This window comes from Martes martes, assembly GCF_963455335.1.
Source record: "Martes martes genome assembly, chromosome: 9".
NCBI lineage: Eukaryota > Metazoa > Chordata > Mammalia > Carnivora > Mustelidae > Martes > Martes martes.
Window position 1 is genome coordinate 1464711 of NC_137896.1, and position 19013 is coordinate 1483723.

The following is a 19013-nucleotide window of genomic DNA, read 5'->3' on the forward strand; positions in this document are numbered from 1 at the left end:
GGGCCGCCCCGCGCCCGCTCCCCGCCCCTCCCCGCAGCCCCACCTGGGCCCGTGGGTGGGTGGGGGCCGGCCTGTGCCCTGGCCCTGGGGTACCTGCCCCCCTCCCCCCGCCCCGGGGTGGCCCGTGGGCAGAGTCGAGGGGTCTCACGTTCCGTGTTCCCAGGCACAGAGCAGAGCCAGCCCGTCACCTTCCCACCAAGCACGGAGCCTGCCTTTGTCACCGTGCCCCAGAGGGGCTTTGGCGAGCCCTTTGTGCTGAACCCCGGCGCCTGGGCCCTGCTCGTGGAGGCTGAAGGGGTGCTCCTGGTGAGGTGGGGGCTGAACGGGTGGGGGCCGGGCCCGGGCCGAGGGCCAGTGTACCGAGCTCACCCCCTGCCCGCCAGGACTACGTGGTTTTGCTTCCCAGCACCTACTACGAGGCGGCGCTCCTACAGCTGCGGGTGACCGAGGCCTGCGCCTTCCGGCCTGCCGCCCAGCGCTCCGGGCACGCGTGAGTGCCGGCCCGGCGGGGGGGGAGGCCTGCCCCTCCCTGGGCCTGGGCTGCTCGCCCCTGCTGACCGCAGCCATGTTCCCCCCTCCCCCACCCCAGCTGCCTCCTCTACAGCCACCTGCCCCTGGACGGCTTCCCCTCTGCGGCGGGACCGGAGGCCCTGTGTCGCCAGGACAACAGCCTACCCCGGCCTTGCCCCTCGGAGCAGCTTAGCCCCTCACACCCACCCCTGGCCGCCTGCCTGGGCAGTGACGTGCGTGTCCCTGGGACCTCGCGGGGCGGCAGTGTCTGGAGCGCGGGGAGGGGGTGGGATGCCTGTCGCCAGGACGGGACACAAGTTTGACTTTGGGGCCTCACTCGTAGATGGGGGTCAGTGGCCCCTGCCCCTGGCTCATCATGAGGAGGAGTGGGCATTTGTTCATTCCTAAGACCCAGGCTCGGCATCTGGGCAGCGGGCCGTGGGGAGGCAGGGGCGGCTGAGCGGGGGGCCGTGGGGTGTCCTGGAGGGGTGCCCCAGGCAGCAAGGAAAATGGGCGCTCGGGCAGGTGGGGAGGCGGGTGAGGGCCACGTCTAGCAGTGTCTGGGGACAACATGGGGACCTGGGGTGGGGCCTCTGACCGTGGTGCCGCCCCCAGGTGGACGTTCAGCTTCAGGTCGCCGTGCCGCAGCCGGGCCACTACGCGCTGGTGCTGGAGTATGCCAACGAGGACGGCCGCCAGGAGCTGGGCGTGGCCGTGCACACCCCCCAGCGGGCCCCCCAGCAGGCGGCCCTCACTCTCCACCCCTGCCCTTACAGGTGCACAGGGAGGTGCAAGGAATCAAGTCCGGGGGAGTTGTGAGGGCTCGGGCCCCAGCACTGCCCCCCCGCCCCGCTGAGCACCCCTGCCTCTTCCCGCAGCACCCTGTGCCGGGGCACCGCACTGGACGCCCAGCGCCACCTGGCCACCTTCCACCTGGACAGGGAGGCCAGCGTCCGGCTCACAGCCGAGCAGGCGCGCTTCTTCCTGGTAAGGCCCTGACCCCCGCTGCACGGGCCCCCGGGACTCCCCTGCCCTGTCAGGTCCTTCAGAAGATTTTAAACAACCCGGAGAGCTCATCACCAGCCCCTGCCGCGGTCCCTTGTGGCCGCCCCAGCCGTGTCCTCAGCCTGTCCCAGAGTTTGTCAGCAGACCCTGCGGCCCAGGCTTCCATGCCGTGTCTCATGCCGACACCCAGTCGGCCACGCGGCGTCCTGGGTCTTCCCCATGGGGTGTTTCCAGACGGCTCTGCCGGCTCATGTTTTGCTGTGTCCGTTGCACGCACCTACGTCGTGCCAGACGGTGCAGGGCGGAAGGGCCCCTCCCGAGCCCGTGCTCGCTGGAGCTGAGGGGGAGGCTGGCGGCCGACACGCCGCCGAGCTCCGGCAGGGTGGGCAGCCGCAAGGGCAGCTGAGACGGGCTCCTGGCCTGGGAATTGCCCTTGAGGGCTGGGGTTCAAGCACCCAGAGGAGGCAGAGACTTGGTGCAAAGAGAGGGATGCAGGTCGGATGTAGGGGTGAGGGAGGGCCCCCGCCTGTGTTTCCATGTCCACACCCGGTCTTCTGTCCGCAGCACAGTGTCACCCTGGTGCCCGTGGAGACATTCAGCCTGGAGTTTGTGGAGCCCCGGGTCCGCTGTGTCAGCCGTCACGGTGTCTTCAGCCCCAGCAGGTGTGGGGAGGGGGGACGGCGGGAGGGGCCGGGGCAGCCAGAGGGGCACACTGGCCGGGTCCAGGACCTCACCTCCACACTCGTCCCCAGTGCCACCTGCCTGCTCTCTCGCTTCCCGAAGCCGGCCCAGCCCATCCTCCTCAGGGACTGCCGGGTGCTGCCACTGGCCCCTGGCCTCCCGCTGGCCCAGTCGCAGGACCTCGTCCCCGGCGCACCCCTGTCGGGGCCCCAGCCTCGGCCCCCCACTGCCATGGATCCGGATGTGGAGCCCACGCTGCTGCGCCATCCCCAGGTGAGGGCCCGGGCCAGGAGGGACAGGGGTGTGGACGGGGATGGGATTCCAGGCCCCCAGCCCTGCCCGGGCCCCCACCCCTGCATCCGCTCCCCAGAGCCCCTCCTTCCCTGCAGGGCACCGTGGTCTTCGGCACTCACGTGTCCGCCCTGGGCCGCTACGCCTTCCTGCTGCACGGCTTCCAGCCCGACCACCCCACCTTCGCCGTGGAGGTCCTCATCAGCGGCGGTCGAGTCTGGCAAGGTGAGTGGCCGTGGCGGACCGTGGGGGCCGACCCCCGGGACGGAAGCCTGTCAGGGGTCTTCTCACACAGCCCCGCTCTGCGGTGGTCGTCACGGACGTGGACAGATCCGTCCTGCTCTCAGTCCTCAAACGGGGTGCCCAGGGCCCAGCGCACACGGCAGCCCCAGCCTCCCAGCCCCCTGCCCAGATTCCGCTCCTGACTCCATGTGTGAGTCAGGATTCACCCTGTCACATGCCCGGGTAACCGAGGGTTCGCCGTGGGACACACGGTGATGGGACTCGTGTTCCTACGTATGCGTGTGCTTTGTTTCCGCTGGGCCAAGCTCGGGTCTGTGCCCAGCGGGCCTTTGTGCGTGGCCGCTCCTGACCCGCGTCGCGCTAGTGGGCCCTGCCGGCTGTCCTCAGACGGACCACAGGTCCGTGCTGTGTGTCGCAGCTGCGCGCTCCTTGGCGGCCAGGGCACTGTCCCGTGGCATCTCTTCCTCCCTGGTGACCCTGGGAGTGCCCCTGGGATGAGGCCACAGGGCCAGGGCTGGTCCGTGGGGGTCGGGGGGGACACACAGACCTGCCTTTCCTTCCCCCTCCAGGCCATGCCAACGCCAGCTTCTGCCCACACGGCTATGGCTGCCGCACCCTGGTTGTGTGCGAGGGCCAGGCCCTCCTGGACGTGACCGACAGTGAGCTCACCGTGACCGTGCGGGTGCCTGACGGCCGCTGGCTCTGGTTGGTGAGTCCAAGGCTGCCACGTCTGTATGCAGAACACTCAGGGCCTGACACGGGGCTAGCCTTTCAGGGTGTGGACGTCCTGACCCTGTCCAGGGACCAGCCGTCCTCCCACCTGTCACGACATCGGCCACTCAGCCCAGGTGCATCCCCCGTCCGCCTCGGCCCAGCCCTGTGCCAGGTGCCAGGGAGCAGCAGCCGTCAGGGGCCTCCAGGCCGAGCTGTGAGGCGACGGTGTGGGGCAAGTACCTAAGAGCCGAGATGTGGTCCACCAGTCCCCTGGGGCCCTGCTGGGCAGGGTGGCCTTCCTGGAGGAGGAGGCCTGGATAGATGGAGACGGAGAGCCAAGACGTGTCTGGCAGGGACGGGAGAGGGCACCGGGAGACCAGGCACGCCTCATACACCCCAAGCTTCCATTAGGCCACAGAAGCCGACTCCCTTCTAAGCAGCCCAGTGGGGACCCAGCTCCTGCCGGCCTTGCTGGGGCCCAGGGCTGGGGTGTGTTGCTGCCACCACTGTCATGGCTGTCCTGCTGGACCCTGGCCAGTCATCCCTGGCCGTGTGCTCCTGCTGGCAGGCTCTGGGACACTTCCCCCTCCTGGTCCTCTCTGAGGCCCATGGGAAGGTGACCAGGTCCTGACCCCCCAGGAGTATGTGTTAGTGGTCCCCGAGGAGGCCTACAACCCCAGCTATCTCCGAGAGGAGCCCTTGGACAAGTCTTACGACTTCATCAGCCAGTGTGCCAGCCACGGGTACCACATCAGGTGGGCCGGGGATGGGGTGAGGGGCTCACGGCAGGGCGGGGGTGTAAGGGGGAGCTGAGGGGGTGGGGTTTCCAGGCAAGGGTTGGGGCATGGGGCCAGCGCTGGGTGGGGGCCCTGGGGCGGGCCAAGGGCCCGGGGCCCGGGCAAGAGTTGGGGCTTGGGGCCGGGGCTGGACTGGGACAGGGCAAGGGGTTCGGGGCGAGGGTGGGGGGCCCAGGGCAGGGCAGGGCAAGGGCACGGGATCCTGGGCAAGAGTGGGGGCTGGGCTGGGACAGGACAGGGGCCCGGGCTGGCGCCAGGGGGCTCAGGGCCAGGAGTTGGCCTCACACCTGCTTCTCTCTCCACCAGCCCCACTAGCTCGTCCCCGTTCTGTCGTGAGGCTGCCTCTTCCCTCTCTCTCTTCTATAACAACGGGGCTCGGCCTTGCGGCTGCCACGAAACGGGTGCCACGGGCCCTTCGTGTGAGCCCTTCGGGGGCCAGTGTCCCTGCCGAGCCCACGTCATCGGCCGCGACTGTTCCCGCTGTGCCACTGGCTACTGGGGTTTCCCCGGCTGCAGGCGTGAGTACCTGAGGCCGCGGGAGTGACCGCCAGGGCATGGCACCTGGTCCCCAGGGGGCTTCCTGGTGGAAGGAAGGAAGCGTCCTCCGGTGGCTACCGTGGCTACCGCGGACAGGAGGAGGTTCTAGCACTTGGCAGACCCACCCAGCCGGCCCCTGTCTGCAGGGCCTCAGGCAGCTGGTGGCCTGGGTGTCACACAGTAGGGACCAGATGGCAGTTCTGGGCGACTCACCCCACCCCAGAGGAGCAGCCTGGGGCTGGGGCTGAAACCACACCTGGGTGGGGGTGGGAGGGCCCCCTAGGCTGTAGCCAGGGTCTCCGATGGGGCAGAGGGCTTCACCCCCCCAGCCCGGCGCATGCTCCCCACAGCCTGCGAGTGCCGAGGCCGCCCGTGTGACGAGCTCACCGGCCGGTGCGTCTGTCCGCCGCGCACCATCCCGCCCGACTGCGTCGTCTGCCAGCCCCGGAGCTTTGGCTGCCACCCCCTGGCGGGCTGTGAGGAGTGTAACTGCTCGGGGCCCGGTGTCCAGGAGCTCACCGACCCCACCTGTGACGTGGACAGTGGCCAGTGCAAGTGAGCTGGGCTCTGGGGCAGTCCCCGTGGCCCCGGGCTGGTCCTGGGTCAGGGGTGGTGTTGCCACCGAGCGCGCTCTCTCCAGTTCAGGGGATGGGGCTGGGGGGAGGGGTAGGCCTCGGGGGGCCTGTGGTTGGTCTTGGTTCGGCGTGAGAGGTCGGAGTTGGGGGCAGGTCCGGCCAGCCACTGAGCCGCCTCTCGCAGGTGCAGACCCAATGTAACCGGGCGCCGCTGTGACACCTGTGCCCCCGGCTTCCACGGCTACCCCAGCTGCCGTCCCTGTGACTGCCACGAGGCGGGCTCCATGCCCAGCATGTGTGACCCCCTCACAGGCCGGTGTCACTGCAAGGTAAGACCCGGGGCTCAGCCCCCCCACCCCCACCCCCACGCTGCCTTAGCTAGGGCTTCCCGGACGCTCTGGGGAGACTCGGCCCGAGGCGGAGGGCTGTCAGCGAGCCAGGGCGTGGTGGGTGTGCGGCACACGGCCGACTGACCCATCATGCCCGCCCGCCCCCAGGAGAACGTGCAGGGCCCGCGGTGTGACCAGTGCCGCCTCGGGACCTTCTCCCTCGAGGCCACCAACCCCAAGGGCTGCACCCGCTGCTTCTGCTTCGGGGCCACCGAGCGCTGCCGGGGCTCTGCTCTCACCCGCCGTGAGGTGTGTGTGCTGTGGGACCCAGTCCAAATGGGTGCCGCCTCGGGGAGGGGACGTGCTACCCCCTACCAGCGTGCCCTGGCTGTTGACCTCAGTGCCCTTCCCGTGTGCCCACAGCACATGGACATGGAGGGCTGGACGCTGCTGAGCAGTGACCGGCAGGTGGTTCCTCACGAGCTGCGGGCAGAGGCAGAGCTGCTGTACGCTGACCTGCGGCGCGGGTTCGAGGCCCTCCCGGAACTGTACTGGCAGGCCCCGCCCTCCTACCTGGGGGACAGGGTGAGCCGGCGGCGAGGCAGGCCCTGGGGAGGGCACTAGGAGGGTGTCTGGGACCCCCTGGAGGCGTGGGGAAGGTAGCAGCGAGACTGCCCGTGTCTGGGGAGGGATGGGGACTCCATGAGGGTGCCCAGGGGTGCCCGAGGCCACCGCTGTCGACTCTGGGCCCATGGTCAGAGTCTGGCCAGGTCACGATGCTCTGCCCTGCCTCCAGGTGTCATCCTATGGCGGGACCCTCCGCTACGAGCTGCACTCGGAGACCCAGCGTGGAGACGTGTTCATCCCCACGGAAAGCAGGCCGGACGTGGTGCTACAGGTGGCTGACGGCATGGGTGTGGCTGGGCGGGCAGTGGGCACCCCCGGGCAGGATGGGGGGCAGCTCCTTGCCAGCCCTCACCTGCCCGCCCAACCCCCCCCCCCCAATGCCCAGGGCAACCAGATGAGCATCATGTTCCTGGAGCCGGGGTACCCGGCGCCCGGCCAAATTCACCACGGACAGCTGCGGCTGGTGGAGGTGAGCAGAGCTGGCCTGGGCACCCAGGGCCCTCCCGGATCCCGGCGCGGCCCGGGGAGGCCGGAGGGGCCTCAGGCTGCTGTGCCTGCCCTCTAGGATGGAAAACGGGGTGCCGGTGAGCTGGCGCTCCCGGCCGCGTGCTGGCCCGCAGAGCCCGGAGCCCAACGCAGGAGCGGCCGCCTGTGGGCACGCAGCCCCGTGGTTCCCTCCGAGCCGTCCACCCTTCGCCCGTTGCTCCTCCCGCTCACGGTCTCTCCGCAGAGCTTTAGAGACGTCACGTGCGGCCCCTGCCGCCTGCCCGTGTCCCCCGTGGAAGCCACCGTTCTCCTGGCTCGTATTCTCGGTCTCCCGAAAGTGTCTTTCGAGGAACAGAAATTAGGATGTTTACTGTCCCCGAATTTATCAATTCTTCACGTGCAGTTAGTGTTTTTGTCTGATTTGAGGAACTGTTTGTCTCTCTGAGATCAGAGCGTATGGGGCTGTTTTGTTCTAAAAGCCAGAGGCATCTTCTTATGTGTTTGGGTTCCTAATGCGTCTGGACTTGGGCTCTGTGCCCGGTGTGAGGCAGGGGCGCAGGTGCCGGCTCCCCCGCGGGGGGGGGGGTGATCCAGTCCCCGGAACCCCAGCGCCCCGGCCCCGCTGCCCCACTGAGCCAGCTGCGGCCCGCAGGGGAACTTCCGGCACTCGGAGACGCACAGCGCCGTGTCCCGCGAGGAGCTCATGATGGTGCTGGCGGGCCTGGAGCAGGTGCACATCCGCGCGCTCTTCTCCCAGACCTCCGCGGCCGTCTCCCTGCGCAGCGTGGCGCTGGAGGTGGCTGGCGAGGTGGGCGGGGGGCCTCCGGCCAGCAACGTGGAGCTGTGTATGTGCCCGGCCAACTACCGCGGAGATTCGTGCCAGGTGAGGTGGGGGGGCGGGCACCCCCGCTCTGTCTCCCCGGCTCATCCCTCACCCACTGGGTACCACCCTCCCAGCAGCCCTGCCTTCTCTGCCATGGGCTGGGCCACGCCGCTGTCCACTATGTCGCTGCTGGGCCCTCCGTGCACGCAGCCGCTCTGTGTCCCTTCACCGCCCAGTCCGGCCAGGCCTCGGCCCCCGACCTACTCCCCGACCACATGGTGGGGAGGTGCGCACCTGAGCCAGGGGATCCGTATGGCTTCGGGGTCTCTGACTTCGTGTCTCTAGCGGGTCCGGGCCAGGACCCCTGCGGGTCTGAGAGCACGGTCCTTCCCCTGCCCCTCGGGCTGCCTTGCTTCCTTCCTGACCGTGGATGCCTCTGCCCCAGGAATGTGCCCCTGGCTACTACCGGGACATCAAAGGTCTCTTCTTGGGTCGCTGTGTCCCCTGTCAGTGCCATGGCCATTCAGACCGCTGCCTCCCTGGCTCGGGCGTCTGCACGGTGAGTGGGGCTGGGCAAAGGCAGGGCAGACACCCCAGACACAGACTAGGGAAGACCGGGGGCCTCGGGTCAGTGGTGCGGACACATGGGGGTCCAGGCGGAAGGGTGGTGTCCTGGGTAAGGCACTGGCTGGCCTTAGGCGTAGAGTGCCTGGTATGGCTGGGCGAGCTGGTGGGAAGCAGAGGCTCCACCATCAGTACCGCCTGTCCCTTCTGCCCCAGGGCTGCCAGCACAACACTGAAGGTGACCACTGTGAGCTCTGCCAGCCTGGCTTCGTGCGCAGTGGATCCGAGGACCCGATGGCCCCCTGTGTCAGCTGCCCCTGCCCCCTCGCAGTGCCTTCCAACAAGTAAGCAGGGCCAGCCCGCCCAGGGCCAGTCGCCCTTACAGCCCTGGCAGGGAAGGTCACCATCCCCTACCGGGCTGAGCCAGCACCGTCCCCTGGAGACCAGAGCAGCTGGGGTGGGCTGGCCAGGTGCACCCCCCTCCACGGTGTGCAGCTGTCCGAGAACCATGTCTGTGTCCGCAGCTTTGCCGTGGGCTGCGTCCTGCGAGGAGGGCGCGCACAGTGTCTCTGCAAGCCGGGCTACGCGGGCGCCTCCTGCGAGCGGTGAGCGGGCGGGCGGGCGGGGGCGCTTGTCCGCGGACCTGCGGGAAAGTGGGCGTTGTGGGCGGAGCACCCCAGACCACCGACCCTACCCTCGCCTCCCACCCCAGGTGCGCACCGGGCTTCTTCGGGAACCCGCTGGTGCTGGGCAGCTCCTGTCAGCCGTGCGACTGCAGTGGCAACGGTGACCCCAACCTGCTCTTCAGCGACTGCGACCCCCTGACTGGCGCCTGCCGGGGCTGCCTGCGCCACACCGCCGGGCCCCGCTGCGAGACCTGCGCCCCCGGCTTCTTTGGCGACGCCCTGGTGCCCGGCAACTGCTCCCGTAGGCCTGACGCGGCGGGAGGGGGCTCGTGCGGCGGGCGGCCCGGGGGAGGGGATGGGGGGACGGTCCCCCTGGGCGAGTGAGGGACCGAGGGTGGAGCAGGGCTGCGTCGGGTGGGAGCTCTGGAGGGGGTGAGGGGTCAGGGCCGCCGTCACAGCACCCCTTCTGCAGGGTGTGACTGCTCCGCATGCGGGACAGAGACCTGCGACCCCCACAGCGGGTACTGCGTGTGCAAGGCAGGAGTGACCGGGCCACGCTGTGACCGCTGTCAGGTAGGGGCTTCCTGGAAGGGCGGGGCTGTGGGGGGCGGGGCCTGCGGGGGAGGGGAGGGGGGAGGGGAGGGGGGAGGGGAGGGGGGAGGGGAGGGGGAGGAGCCTGCGGGGCCGACGGGCAGAGCCTGACAGCAGTCTGTGCACAGGAGGGGTACTTCGGCTTCCAGGACTGTGGGGGCTGCCGTCCGTGTGCCTGTGGACCAGCCGCGGAGGGCTCCGAGTGCCACCCCCAGAGTGGGCAGTGCCACTGCCGGCCAGGGGCCGGAGGGCCCCAGTGCCGTGAGTGTGCCCCTGGCCACTGGGGACTACCTGAGCAGGGCTGCAGGCGTGAGTACGGATGGGTGGGGTGCTGTGGGGCAGCCGGCACTGCAGGGCCCTCTGCCAGCCACTCACCCCACTCTCCACACCTAGGCTGCCAGTGCCAGGGGGGCCACTGTGACATGCACACCGGCCGCTGCACCTGCCCCCCTGGGCTCAGTGGGGAGCGCTGTGACACCTGCAGCCAACAGCACCAGGTCGTGGTACCAGGCGGGCCTGGGGGCCACGGCATCCACTGTGAAGGTGCGTCCCTGTATCCCAGCATTGCGCCTCCCAGGTTTGGGCGTGTGAGGCCCAGCCCCTCACGACCTGTTGACCCCTCCGTTAACCTCCACTTGCAGAGACGCCTTGTGTCCCCCAGCTCCCTCTCAGTTCTCCAAGGGACCTCTGGGCTCTATGCTGACCTCCTTCCTGCCTTCTGATCCCTGAGTCCAGAACTTCCCCGCTGGTCCCCACCACCCCGGGACCCGTCCTGAGCTTGCGCTGACTTCCCGGCACCGCCCCTTCCCTGCTGACTTCTCGATTCCCCCCGCCTGACTTTTCTGTTGGTCCTGCGGCCCCGGGCTAACCTCTGGCCCTCACCAACCTCCTCACTTTCAGCCCATGTCAGTATTCCAACTCCATGACCCCTGGCGGACCCCTCCCCACCACGCGGACCCCGCGAGTCCTTCCCCAGCCCCGCACTGACCCCCTGTGCTGCCCGCAGTGTGTGACCACTGTGTGGTCCTGCTCCTGGACGACCTGGAGCGGGCTGGCGCCCTCCTCCCCGCCATCCGCGAGCAGCTGCACGGCGTCAACGCCAGCTCCGCGGCCTGGGCCCGGCTGCACGCGCTCAACGCCTCCATCGCCGACCTGCAGGTACCGCTCAGCCTGCCCCACCCCAGACTGCCCTCTCGGGCTGCGGGCTCTCACCTTCTCTCCTCCCCAGAGGCAGCTCCAGAGCCCCCTGGGCCTCCGCCACGAGACAGCGAGGCAGCTGGAGACCCTGGAACGGCAGACCTCCGGCCTCGGACAGGACACGCAGAGGCTGGACGGCCAGGCAGGACCCTGGGGACCCCTGCCCGGGACACGCCTCCCCTAGAAAGCCCCTTCTGTAGGCTGCACCCCCCAGGGCCCCAGAGTGTCCAGCGTCACCCCTGATCCTTGCTTTAGGCTGTGGCCTGACAGGCTGCTGTGTCCACAGGCCACAAGAGCGCTCGCCGAGGTCAGCCGGCTACTGGACAGCACCAAGGCCTCACTGGGCCGGGCGCAGGCGCTGCTGGAGGCCGTCAGGGCTGCGGACCGCCTCCTGAGCGGTAGGGGCGAGCCCAGCTGGGTAGCGGGTGGGGGGCGAGCTGAAGGGTGGGCAGGGTCGGAGCAGGGTTCAAAGAACCGGCAGGGTCTGGCCGCTTAGACGCGGCCGAGTGAACTACAGGGCAGCGTGGGAGGCCGGAGAGGGCGCTGTGGCCAGAGGGGGCGGGAGGCACGGAGGGGCACCTGCCGGTGACGCCTGAGTCAGACAGAGCGGCCGCCGCAGGGGGAGACGCTGACTCCGCCCAGGGCTCGGGGAGGAAGGCAGCTGGTGCCGGGTGCTGACCTGCGGCAGGGCTGGTCGGGCCAGGAGGCCCAGGGGACGGGGGGCAGATGGGCGGGGGGGAGGGGCTGAGGAAGGTGAGAGGGTGGCGGCCAGGAGGTCGGGCGGCCGGGCAGCCGAGCAGAGCCGGGCCTGGAGCCGGGTTGTACCAGCCGTGCGGGGCACTCCTGGGCTGTGTGCTGGCGCTCGGAGCACGCTTGGGTGAGGTCTCGGGCATGGGAGCCGGCGGGCAGGGATCTGCTTGGTCAGCAGGCCGGCCCTGACCGCCCTCCCCGGCCGCCCATAGAGCTCGAGTCCCGGATGGACCACCTGTTCCCAGCCAATGCCTCGGCCCCGTCGGGCGAGCACGTGCGGCGGACTCTGGCTGAGGCGGAGCGGCTGCTGGGGGAGATGCGGGCCCGACACCTGGACGCCCCAAGAGCGGCAGCCGAGGCCCAGCTGGACGCGGCCCAGAGACGTGAGCAGCTGAGACCAGCTTGAGATGGGGCAGGTGGGGGGGCCGGGGGGGCACTGGGTGGGGACCCGGAGCCACTGCCCAGCCATCCCCACCTGGGGTCTGGGCCAGTGTTGGCCCGTGTGCAGGAGCAGCTGACCAGCCACTGGGAGGGGAACCGGGCGCTGGCCGCACGCACCCGGGACCAGCTGGCCCAGCATGAGGGTGGCCTCATGGACCTGCGAGGGGCCCTGAACCGGGCAGTGGGCACCACTCGGGAGGCCGAGGAGCTCAACAGCCGGAACCAGGAGCGCCTGGAGGACGCCCTGGTGAGGGGCCCCGCTTCCCACTCCCTTCTCCCGCTCGCCCTCCCACCCTGCGGCCCCTCGTTCCCACCCTGTCACATCTCCGTTCTTGTCACCCCCTTTCTTCCCCGGGGCCTCCAGCTCCGGAAGCAGGAGCTGTCCAGGGACAGTGCCACGCTGAGGGCCACTCTGCAGGCCGCCAGCGACACTCTGGCCCAGCTCTCTGGGCTCCTGCATGGCATGGACCAGGCCAGGGAAGTGAGTGCTGTCCCGCCTGGGGGCACCGAGGCGGGTCCGCCGGGGGTCTGCACACAGAGCACGGCCTCCGGGTTCCCAGATCAGGGGAGAGTGAGTAAGGGATTGGGTGGAAGAGGGTCCCACTTACACCCCACTTATACCCCCCCGCCCAGGAGTATGAGCGCCTCGCTGCGAACCTGGATGGGGCCCGGACGCCGCTGCTGGAGAAGACGCGGGCCTTCTCCCCGGCAGGCAGCAAGGTGGGCTTGGTGGAGGCCGCCGAGGCACACGCACAGCAGCTGGACCAGCTGGCCCTCAACCTGTCCAGGTGCGCGGCCACAGGGCACCCCGGGGACGCAACGGGGCCTTCCTGGGGCACAGCCAGTCTGGGAGGGCTCCTGGAGGAAGCGGCTGTTGTCTGTACAAGGTCCCCGCAGGGGTCCCGGCCCAAACCGGCTGCAAGGGTTGAGAAAGGCACACGTGGCAGGTGGCAGGGCAGGGGCCCAGGCCGGGGGCGGCTGGAGGAGGCAGGCAGGTTGGCCTGAGGATGTCTGGGTCCGGGCCCCCAACCTACGCACCCCGTGTCCCTCTCCTGCCTGCACACAGCGTCATCCGCGGGCTCAACCAGGACCGCTTCATCCAACGGGCCATCGAGGCCGCGAACGCCTATGGCAGCATTCTCCAGGCCGTGCAGGCCGCCGAGGGGGCTGCTAGCCAGGCACTGTGGCAGGCGAGCCACACGTGGGCGGTGAGGCCCTCCCCCTGCCCCCCAGCACCAGCAAGAGCCCCCGCCCCCCCCCCACAGCCCCTGCAAGAGCCCCTGCCCCCCACCCCTGCCCGCCACCCCTGCCCGCCTCTGGTTCCCAGGAGGCAGGTATGAAGCACATGTTGCCCCCCTGTGCGCAGACGGTGGTAGAACGTGGCCTGGCGCCGCGAGCCCGGGAGCTGCTGACCAACGGCAGTGCCCTCGCCGAGGCCGCCCTCAGGGAGCAGCAGAGGCTGGGCCGCGGTGAGTGCCGGGAGCTATCTCCGTTCACACTGGGGGGATGGTGGGTGGCAGCGTGACAGCCGCCCTGTGGGGGGGGTCCCGCTTCCCACCGGCTCGGCGCGTTGCCCTGGGAGCTCTGCAGAGGCCCGTCGCCCACCCGGGCCTTGGGGCCAGGCCCCGGGGCTGTGGAGGGGCCGGGGAGGGGTTTCTCCTGTCCCGATGGGGGCCTGGTGGAGGAGGAAGCGCCGGCTGGTGGCAAGAGGCACGCGCTCTGCTGCTCGGCCCTCGGGGTGCTGGGGGTCCCCGGGTGGTGGGTGGCCTGGCCCCCCTGAGCTTCCTTGTGTGAGCTGTGGAGGGGGGTGGTTACATCTGCGCAGGGTTCCCGCCCTCCCCACGGCGAGGGCCCCCATGTCTGGGTGTCTCCGTCCGTGGGCACGTTGGCCTCGTCCCTTCCAGGTGAGGCGGGCCGAGGTGGGCTGTGCGCTGGGAGTGGGGGCTCCCGGGGCTGAGGCTGCCTCCCCACTGCAGCGCGGGCTGCCGTCCAGGGCACCAGGACCCAGCTCCGAGATGCCCAGGCCAAGAAGGAGCAGCTGGCGGCCCGAGTCCAGGAGGTACAGGCCATGCTGGCCATGGACACCAGTACGTTGGTCCTCACCCCTCCCCTTGCCTTCTGCTTGTCCCAAGGTGGACCCTCCCTCCCGCTGCAAGCAGGGTGCTAGCCAGGGCTCTCCATGGGGCCCTGAGCAGGGACGTGTCTACACCCGTGCCGTCCAGAGTGCTGGGCAGCCCCGGCCCCGGAAACTGCTCGCTCGTCAGGAAACTACACAAAATAACTCCAAGGAGCAAGGGAAAACGGGAAGGGAGCAGGAGGTGCTTTGGAGAGAAACGAAAGAGGGTTTGGGGGGCCATGGGGAGCGTGCAGCGGGGACATTTCATCCCCAGAGGCTGAGGGGCGTCGGGCCTGCTCGGGCCCCCAGGAAAGCCACCTGAGGGAGTGGTTGGAGGGCATGAGGGGGTGGGAGCACGGAGGCCCACGCGGCAGAGCCAAGGACCCGGGGCAGGCCTCTGGGCGAGGGGCGATACACCCGACCCAGGTTGAACATCCCAGCAAGCTTGGGCCTGGGGGCCGTGGAGGCACAGGTGGGGGCCCTGCGACAGAGGGCAGAGCTGACACAGGCGGGGTGGCCGGCTGCGGTCTAAAAGGAGGGCACGGGAGGAGTCGTCCGGTGGAGGGCAGGACACACGCGTAGTGTCTCTGCTGCCTGTGGTTCTTGGGAGATCCGTGGGGTGCTAAGCGCCCCTATTGCTGGAGCTTGTCAGGGTGGGGCTGGTGGCCCCCCATCCCCAGAAGGCAGGTAAAGCCAGGACGGTCCTCGCCTGTGTCCCTCTGAGCTCACCTGCACGCTGCCTGCCGCAGATGAGACAAGCAGGATCGCTCAGGCCAAGGCTGCAGCCGCTGACGCCCAGGCCGCGGCCACCCGCGTGCAGTCGCGGATCCAGGATATGCGCAAGCACCTGCAGCGGTGGCGAGACCAGTATGGAGGCCTGCGGGGCCGGGACCTGGGCCAGGCGGTGCTCGACGCGGGCCGCTCAGGTGGGCGCCGGGGTGCCACAGCCCTGACGGCGGGTGGCCGGGGCCCCGGGGAGGGCAGGCTGTCAGGGGCACACCCTTCCCCGCTCCCCACAGTGTCGGCCCTGGAAAAGACACTCCCACAGCTGCTCGCCAAGCTGAGCCTCCTGGAAAACCGCGGCGCACACAATGCCAGCCTGGCCCTGTCCACCAGCATCGGCCGCGTGCGGGAGCTCATTGCCCAGGCCCGAGGGGCTGCCAGCAAGGTGAGCGCAAGTGCCAGGGGACGGCGGGCATCTGGAAGACCAGGCAGCGGACACTGATGAGCCATGTGTCCCCCACACAGGTCAAGGTGTCTATGAAGTTCAATGGGCACTCGGGGGTGCGGCTGCGTGCCCCCCGGGACCTCTCCGACCTTGCCGCCTACACCGCTCTCAAGTTCTACCTCCAGAGTCCGAACCTAGAGTCCGGCCAGGCCCCCAGGGATCGCTTTGTGCTCTACCTGGGCAGCCGCCAGGTACCAGGCGGGCACGGTGGGCTGGGCGGGCATGGCGGGGCTAGGTGCCTGTCACGCTGAGTCTCCTGTCACCGCAGGCTGTCGGGGACTACATGGGCGTGGCTCTGCGGAACCAGAAGGTACACTGGGTGTACCGCCTGGGGGAGGCGGGCCCCGCAGCCCTCAGCGTTGACGAAGACATCGGGGAGCAGTTTGCAGCAGTCAGCATCGACAGGTGGGTGACCTGGCCCCCTGGGCTCCCTCCTCCGCCGGGCGGGGTCCACTCCTCACCCCCCACTCTGCCTTCAGGAGCCTCCAGTTTGGCCACATGTCCGTCACGGTGGAGAAGCAGATGCTCCATGAGACCAAGGGGGACACAGTGGCCCCTGGGGCAGAGGGGCTGCTCAGTTTGCGGCCTGACGACTTTGTCTTCTACGTGGGGGGCTACCCCAGCCACTTCACGGTGAGCCTGGTGTGGCGGGGGGGTGGCCCTGCACTCTGGTCCTAGGAGGTCCTGCTCTGTGTCTGGCTGCCCACTGAGCGCCCTCCCTGGGGTCTGTCCTGGGGGCGAGAAGCCCTGACTGTGCCCCGTGCCTGTAGCCCCCCGAACCCCTCCGCCTCCCTGGCTACCTGGGCTGCATCGAAATGGATGCGCTCAACGAGGAGGTGCTGAGCCTCTACAACTTCGAGGAGACCTTCCAGCTGGACACCGCCGTGGACAGGCCCTGTGCCCGGTATGTGCAGCCGGGGCCGGGCCCTCATCGCGCCCTGGCCGGCTCTTGGCTGACTGCTCTGACCTCTGACCTGCAGCTCCAAGTCGACCGGGGACCCGTGGCTCACGGACGGCTCCTACCTGGACGGCTCTGGCTTCGCACGCATCAGCGTGGAGAGTCAGATGGGCACGACCAAGCGCTTCGAGCAGGAGCTGCGGCTCGTGTCCTCCAGTGGCATCGTCTTCTTCATGCAGCACCAGGCACGCAGGCCGCCCGGCCCCAGCACGCGGCCCCCCGCCCCGCGCCCCCTGTACTGACCCGCCCCTCCCCCCAGGACCAGTTCCTGTGCCTGGCGGTGCGGAAGGGCTCCCTGCTCCTCCTCTATGACTTCGGCGCGGGCCTGACGGAGGCCAAGCGGAACACGGCGGCGGACGCCGGTCTGCTGAACATGACCACGGCCAGCAAGGCGGTGAGGCTGGGCTCGGGGGAGGGCTCCGGGGCCCGGGAGGACCCGTGGGGCGCGCGGCTCACCCTCCGGCCGGGGCCCGCGGCGCCTCGCAGGTCCAGGTGTTTCTGCTGGGGGGGGGCCGCGGCCGCGGCAGCCGCGTGCTGGTGCGCGTGGAGAGGAACAACGCGTTCAGCGTGGAGCACAGCAGCGCGCTGGAGCTGGCCGGCGCCTACTACCTCGGGGGCGTGCCGCCCGACCAGCTGCCCCCGAGGTGAGTCTGGGAGCGGCGGCCGGAGCGGGCGGGCACCTGGGAGGCGGCGGCGGCGGGTCCTGATGCCGGTCCCCTGCAGCCTGCGGCAGCTCTTCCCCTCCGGAGGCTCGATCCGCGGCTGCGTCAAGGGCATCAAGGCTCAGGGCAAGTACGTGGATCTCAAGAGGCTGAACACGACGGGCGTCAGCTCAGGCTGCACTGCCGACCTGCTGGTGAGCCCCGGCCCGCCCTGGCCAGCTGCCCCATTCCAGGCCCGTGTCGTGGGCCCTCACGGTCACCCTCCTCTAGGTGGGACGGTCCGTGACTTTCCACGGCGACGGCTACCTGTCCCTGGGGCTCCCGGATGTCCCCCCCGTCACGGGCCACATCTACTCCGGCTTCGGCTTCCGCAGCACCCAGGACGTCGGTCTGCTCTACCTCAAAGAATTCCTGGTGCGTGCGCCCCTGCTCCCGGCAGCAAGCGGCGTGGGGCTTAGGGGGCGAGAGGCCCTGACCTGCTCCCCTGACCTGGCCACTGTCCCCAGGATGGGCCATACCAGGTGTCCCTGCAGCAGGGCCGGGTGACACTCCGGCTGCTGAGGACAGAGGTGAAGACCCAAGGGAGCTTTGCCGATGGTGCCCCCCATTACGTGGCTTTCTACAGCAACGACACGGGGTGAGCCTGGCCCACTGGGCCCCCGGCAGCGGTGTCCAGGGACCGGGAGGCGGCAGCACTGGGGGTGGATGGCGCAGGGCGGGGGAAACGCTGCTCTCCTTGCAGGGTCTGGCTCTATGTGGATGACCAGCTTCAGGAGATGAAGCCCCACCAGGGGCCGCCCCCCAGGCCCCTGCCTGAGAAGGACGAGCTCTACTTGGGAGGCTGGTCCAAGTCCGGCGACTACTTAAACTTCACGGGCTGCATCAGCAATGTATTTGTGCTGCGGTGAGCTGGCGGGGGGCGGGGGGCAGGAGACAGGCGGGCGGGGGGGTGGGGGGGCGGGGGGGCATAGGGAGTGTGGCCCGGCGCGCCCCCCGCCCCACCACTGCTGACCTGCCACCCTCTGCAGGCCGCTGGGGCCGCAACGCGTGTTCGACCTGCAGCAGGACTGGGAGAAAGTCAACGTGAGCTCAGGCTGTGCCCTGGCCCCGCACGCCCAGACCCCAGGGCAGGCACCTCGAGGACTGAGGGCCGCAGCGGCACGGAAGGTGGGGGACCCGGACGCTGGTGTGCAAGGCGGGGCAGGGGTGTGGTCGGAAGGCCATCACCACGCATTCTGCTTCCCTTCCGATCCCCCCCCAGGCTGGCCGACGAAGCCGCCAGCCCCCCCCGGACCCCGCCTGCACCCCGCCCTGGTCTCTCAGGACCATCCGAGATGCCTACCAGTTTGGGGGCCCCCTGTCCAGTCACCTAGAGTTTGCCCACGTCCTGGCACCCCCCAGGAACTGGTAAGGCCAGGCCAGGTGGGGAGGGTGCAGAGGGGCCGCCCAGGCTGACGGCCTCGCTTGGCTTCCAGGTCTCACATCTCGATGCTGGTCCGCCCTCGCACCCCCCGTGGACTCCTGCTGCTCGCGATCCCCCGCACGGCCAGCGGCCCTTCCCTGGCTGTGCTCTTGAGCCACGGCCACTTTGTTGCTCAGACGGAGGGCCCTGGGCCCCAGCTCCGCGTCCAGAGCCACCGGCGCTCACGGGCTGGCCGGTGGCACACGGTGAGTCGCTGAGGGGCACGGGCCGGGTCCTGGGAGCTCCCGTTCTGACGTGCTCCCTCCCGCCCCCAGGTGTCTGTGCGATGGGAAAAGACTCGGATCCAGCTGGTGATCGATGGGGTCTGGGCCCAGGACCAGGAGGGGCCCGGCCAGCAGCACCAGGGGGCCCGGAGCCCCCGGCCCCAGACTCTCTTCGTGGGGGGCCTCCCAGCGAGTGGCTTCAGCGCAACGCTCCCAGTGAGAACCTCCTCCGTGTAACCCCCCCCAGCCCTGAACCACCTCCCTCCGCACCCCATCCCCTGCTGAACGGCCCTCCTGGGCCCCTGGGACCCCCCCCCCCACACCAGCCCCTCTGTGTCCCCACAGGCGGCCGCCAGCAGCTACGGCTTCAGTGGCTGTGTGAGGAGACTGAGGCTGGATGGGCGGCCCCTGGGGGCCCCCACGCGGGCAGTCGGGGTCACGCCATGCTTCTCAGGCCCCCTGGAGAAGGGCTTGTTCTTCGCAGACAGCGGGGGTGTCGTCACCCTAGGTCTGTAGGGTACGGGTGCACCCCTGCCTCAGTGGGGCGGGCGTGGTAGCCCCCCAGCCCTGCCCCTG

General features: G+C 69.8%; 1 protein-coding gene across 1 annotated transcript in view; it reads left to right on the plus strand.

Annotated features, from left to right (window-relative positions):
* LAMA5 (laminin subunit alpha 5) overlaps positions 1 to 19013 on the plus strand; it is a gene marked incomplete at its 5' end in the record, with an annotated part of 47183 nt that overhangs the window by 26893 nt on the left and 1277 nt on the right. The window contains 53 exons of the mRNA XM_080812807.1: positions 164 to 306; positions 384 to 490; positions 590 to 743; positions 1126 to 1286; positions 1389 to 1497; positions 2080 to 2177; positions 2268 to 2469; positions 2586 to 2712; positions 3300 to 3439; positions 4084 to 4199; positions 4548 to 4759; positions 5129 to 5333; positions 5538 to 5682; positions 5851 to 5991; positions 6106 to 6267; positions 6479 to 6580; positions 6695 to 6778; positions 7448 to 7678; positions 8064 to 8177; positions 8399 to 8526; positions 8707 to 8787; positions 8895 to 9109; positions 9281 to 9381; positions 9528 to 9708; positions 9793 to 9942; positions 10406 to 10557; positions 10628 to 10738; positions 10883 to 10994; positions 11559 to 11729; positions 11838 to 12034; positions 12152 to 12268; positions 12421 to 12575; positions 12854 to 12995; positions 13154 to 13256; positions 13764 to 13874; positions 14653 to 14829; positions 14923 to 15071; positions 15152 to 15322; positions 15400 to 15536; positions 15611 to 15764; positions 15902 to 16035; positions 16112 to 16274; positions 16349 to 16483; positions 16576 to 16733; positions 16813 to 16945; positions 17022 to 17165; positions 17258 to 17388; positions 17494 to 17655; positions 17780 to 17918; positions 18013 to 18158; positions 18227 to 18419; positions 18489 to 18653; positions 18783 to 18945. Coding sequence (XP_080668933.1) covers positions 164 to 306; positions 384 to 490; positions 590 to 743; positions 1126 to 1286; positions 1389 to 1497; positions 2080 to 2177; positions 2268 to 2469; positions 2586 to 2712; positions 3300 to 3439; positions 4084 to 4199; positions 4548 to 4759; positions 5129 to 5333; positions 5538 to 5682; positions 5851 to 5991; positions 6106 to 6267; positions 6479 to 6580; positions 6695 to 6778; positions 7448 to 7678; positions 8064 to 8177; positions 8399 to 8526; positions 8707 to 8787; positions 8895 to 9109; positions 9281 to 9381; positions 9528 to 9708; positions 9793 to 9942; positions 10406 to 10557; positions 10628 to 10738; positions 10883 to 10994; positions 11559 to 11729; positions 11838 to 12034; positions 12152 to 12268; positions 12421 to 12575; positions 12854 to 12995; positions 13154 to 13256; positions 13764 to 13874; positions 14653 to 14829; positions 14923 to 15071; positions 15152 to 15322; positions 15400 to 15536; positions 15611 to 15764; positions 15902 to 16035; positions 16112 to 16274; positions 16349 to 16483; positions 16576 to 16733; positions 16813 to 16945; positions 17022 to 17165; positions 17258 to 17388; positions 17494 to 17655; positions 17780 to 17918; positions 18013 to 18158; positions 18227 to 18419; positions 18489 to 18653; positions 18783 to 18945 — 7734 coding nt within the window. The remainder of the gene's footprint in view (positions 1 to 163; positions 307 to 383; positions 491 to 589; positions 744 to 1125; positions 1287 to 1388; positions 1498 to 2079; positions 2178 to 2267; positions 2470 to 2585; positions 2713 to 3299; positions 3440 to 4083; positions 4200 to 4547; positions 4760 to 5128; positions 5334 to 5537; positions 5683 to 5850; positions 5992 to 6105; positions 6268 to 6478; positions 6581 to 6694; positions 6779 to 7447; positions 7679 to 8063; positions 8178 to 8398; positions 8527 to 8706; positions 8788 to 8894; positions 9110 to 9280; positions 9382 to 9527; positions 9709 to 9792; positions 9943 to 10405; positions 10558 to 10627; positions 10739 to 10882; positions 10995 to 11558; positions 11730 to 11837; positions 12035 to 12151; positions 12269 to 12420; positions 12576 to 12853; positions 12996 to 13153; positions 13257 to 13763; positions 13875 to 14652; positions 14830 to 14922; positions 15072 to 15151; positions 15323 to 15399; positions 15537 to 15610; positions 15765 to 15901; positions 16036 to 16111; positions 16275 to 16348; positions 16484 to 16575; positions 16734 to 16812; positions 16946 to 17021; positions 17166 to 17257; positions 17389 to 17493; positions 17656 to 17779; positions 17919 to 18012; positions 18159 to 18226; positions 18420 to 18488; positions 18654 to 18782; positions 18946 to 19013) is intronic.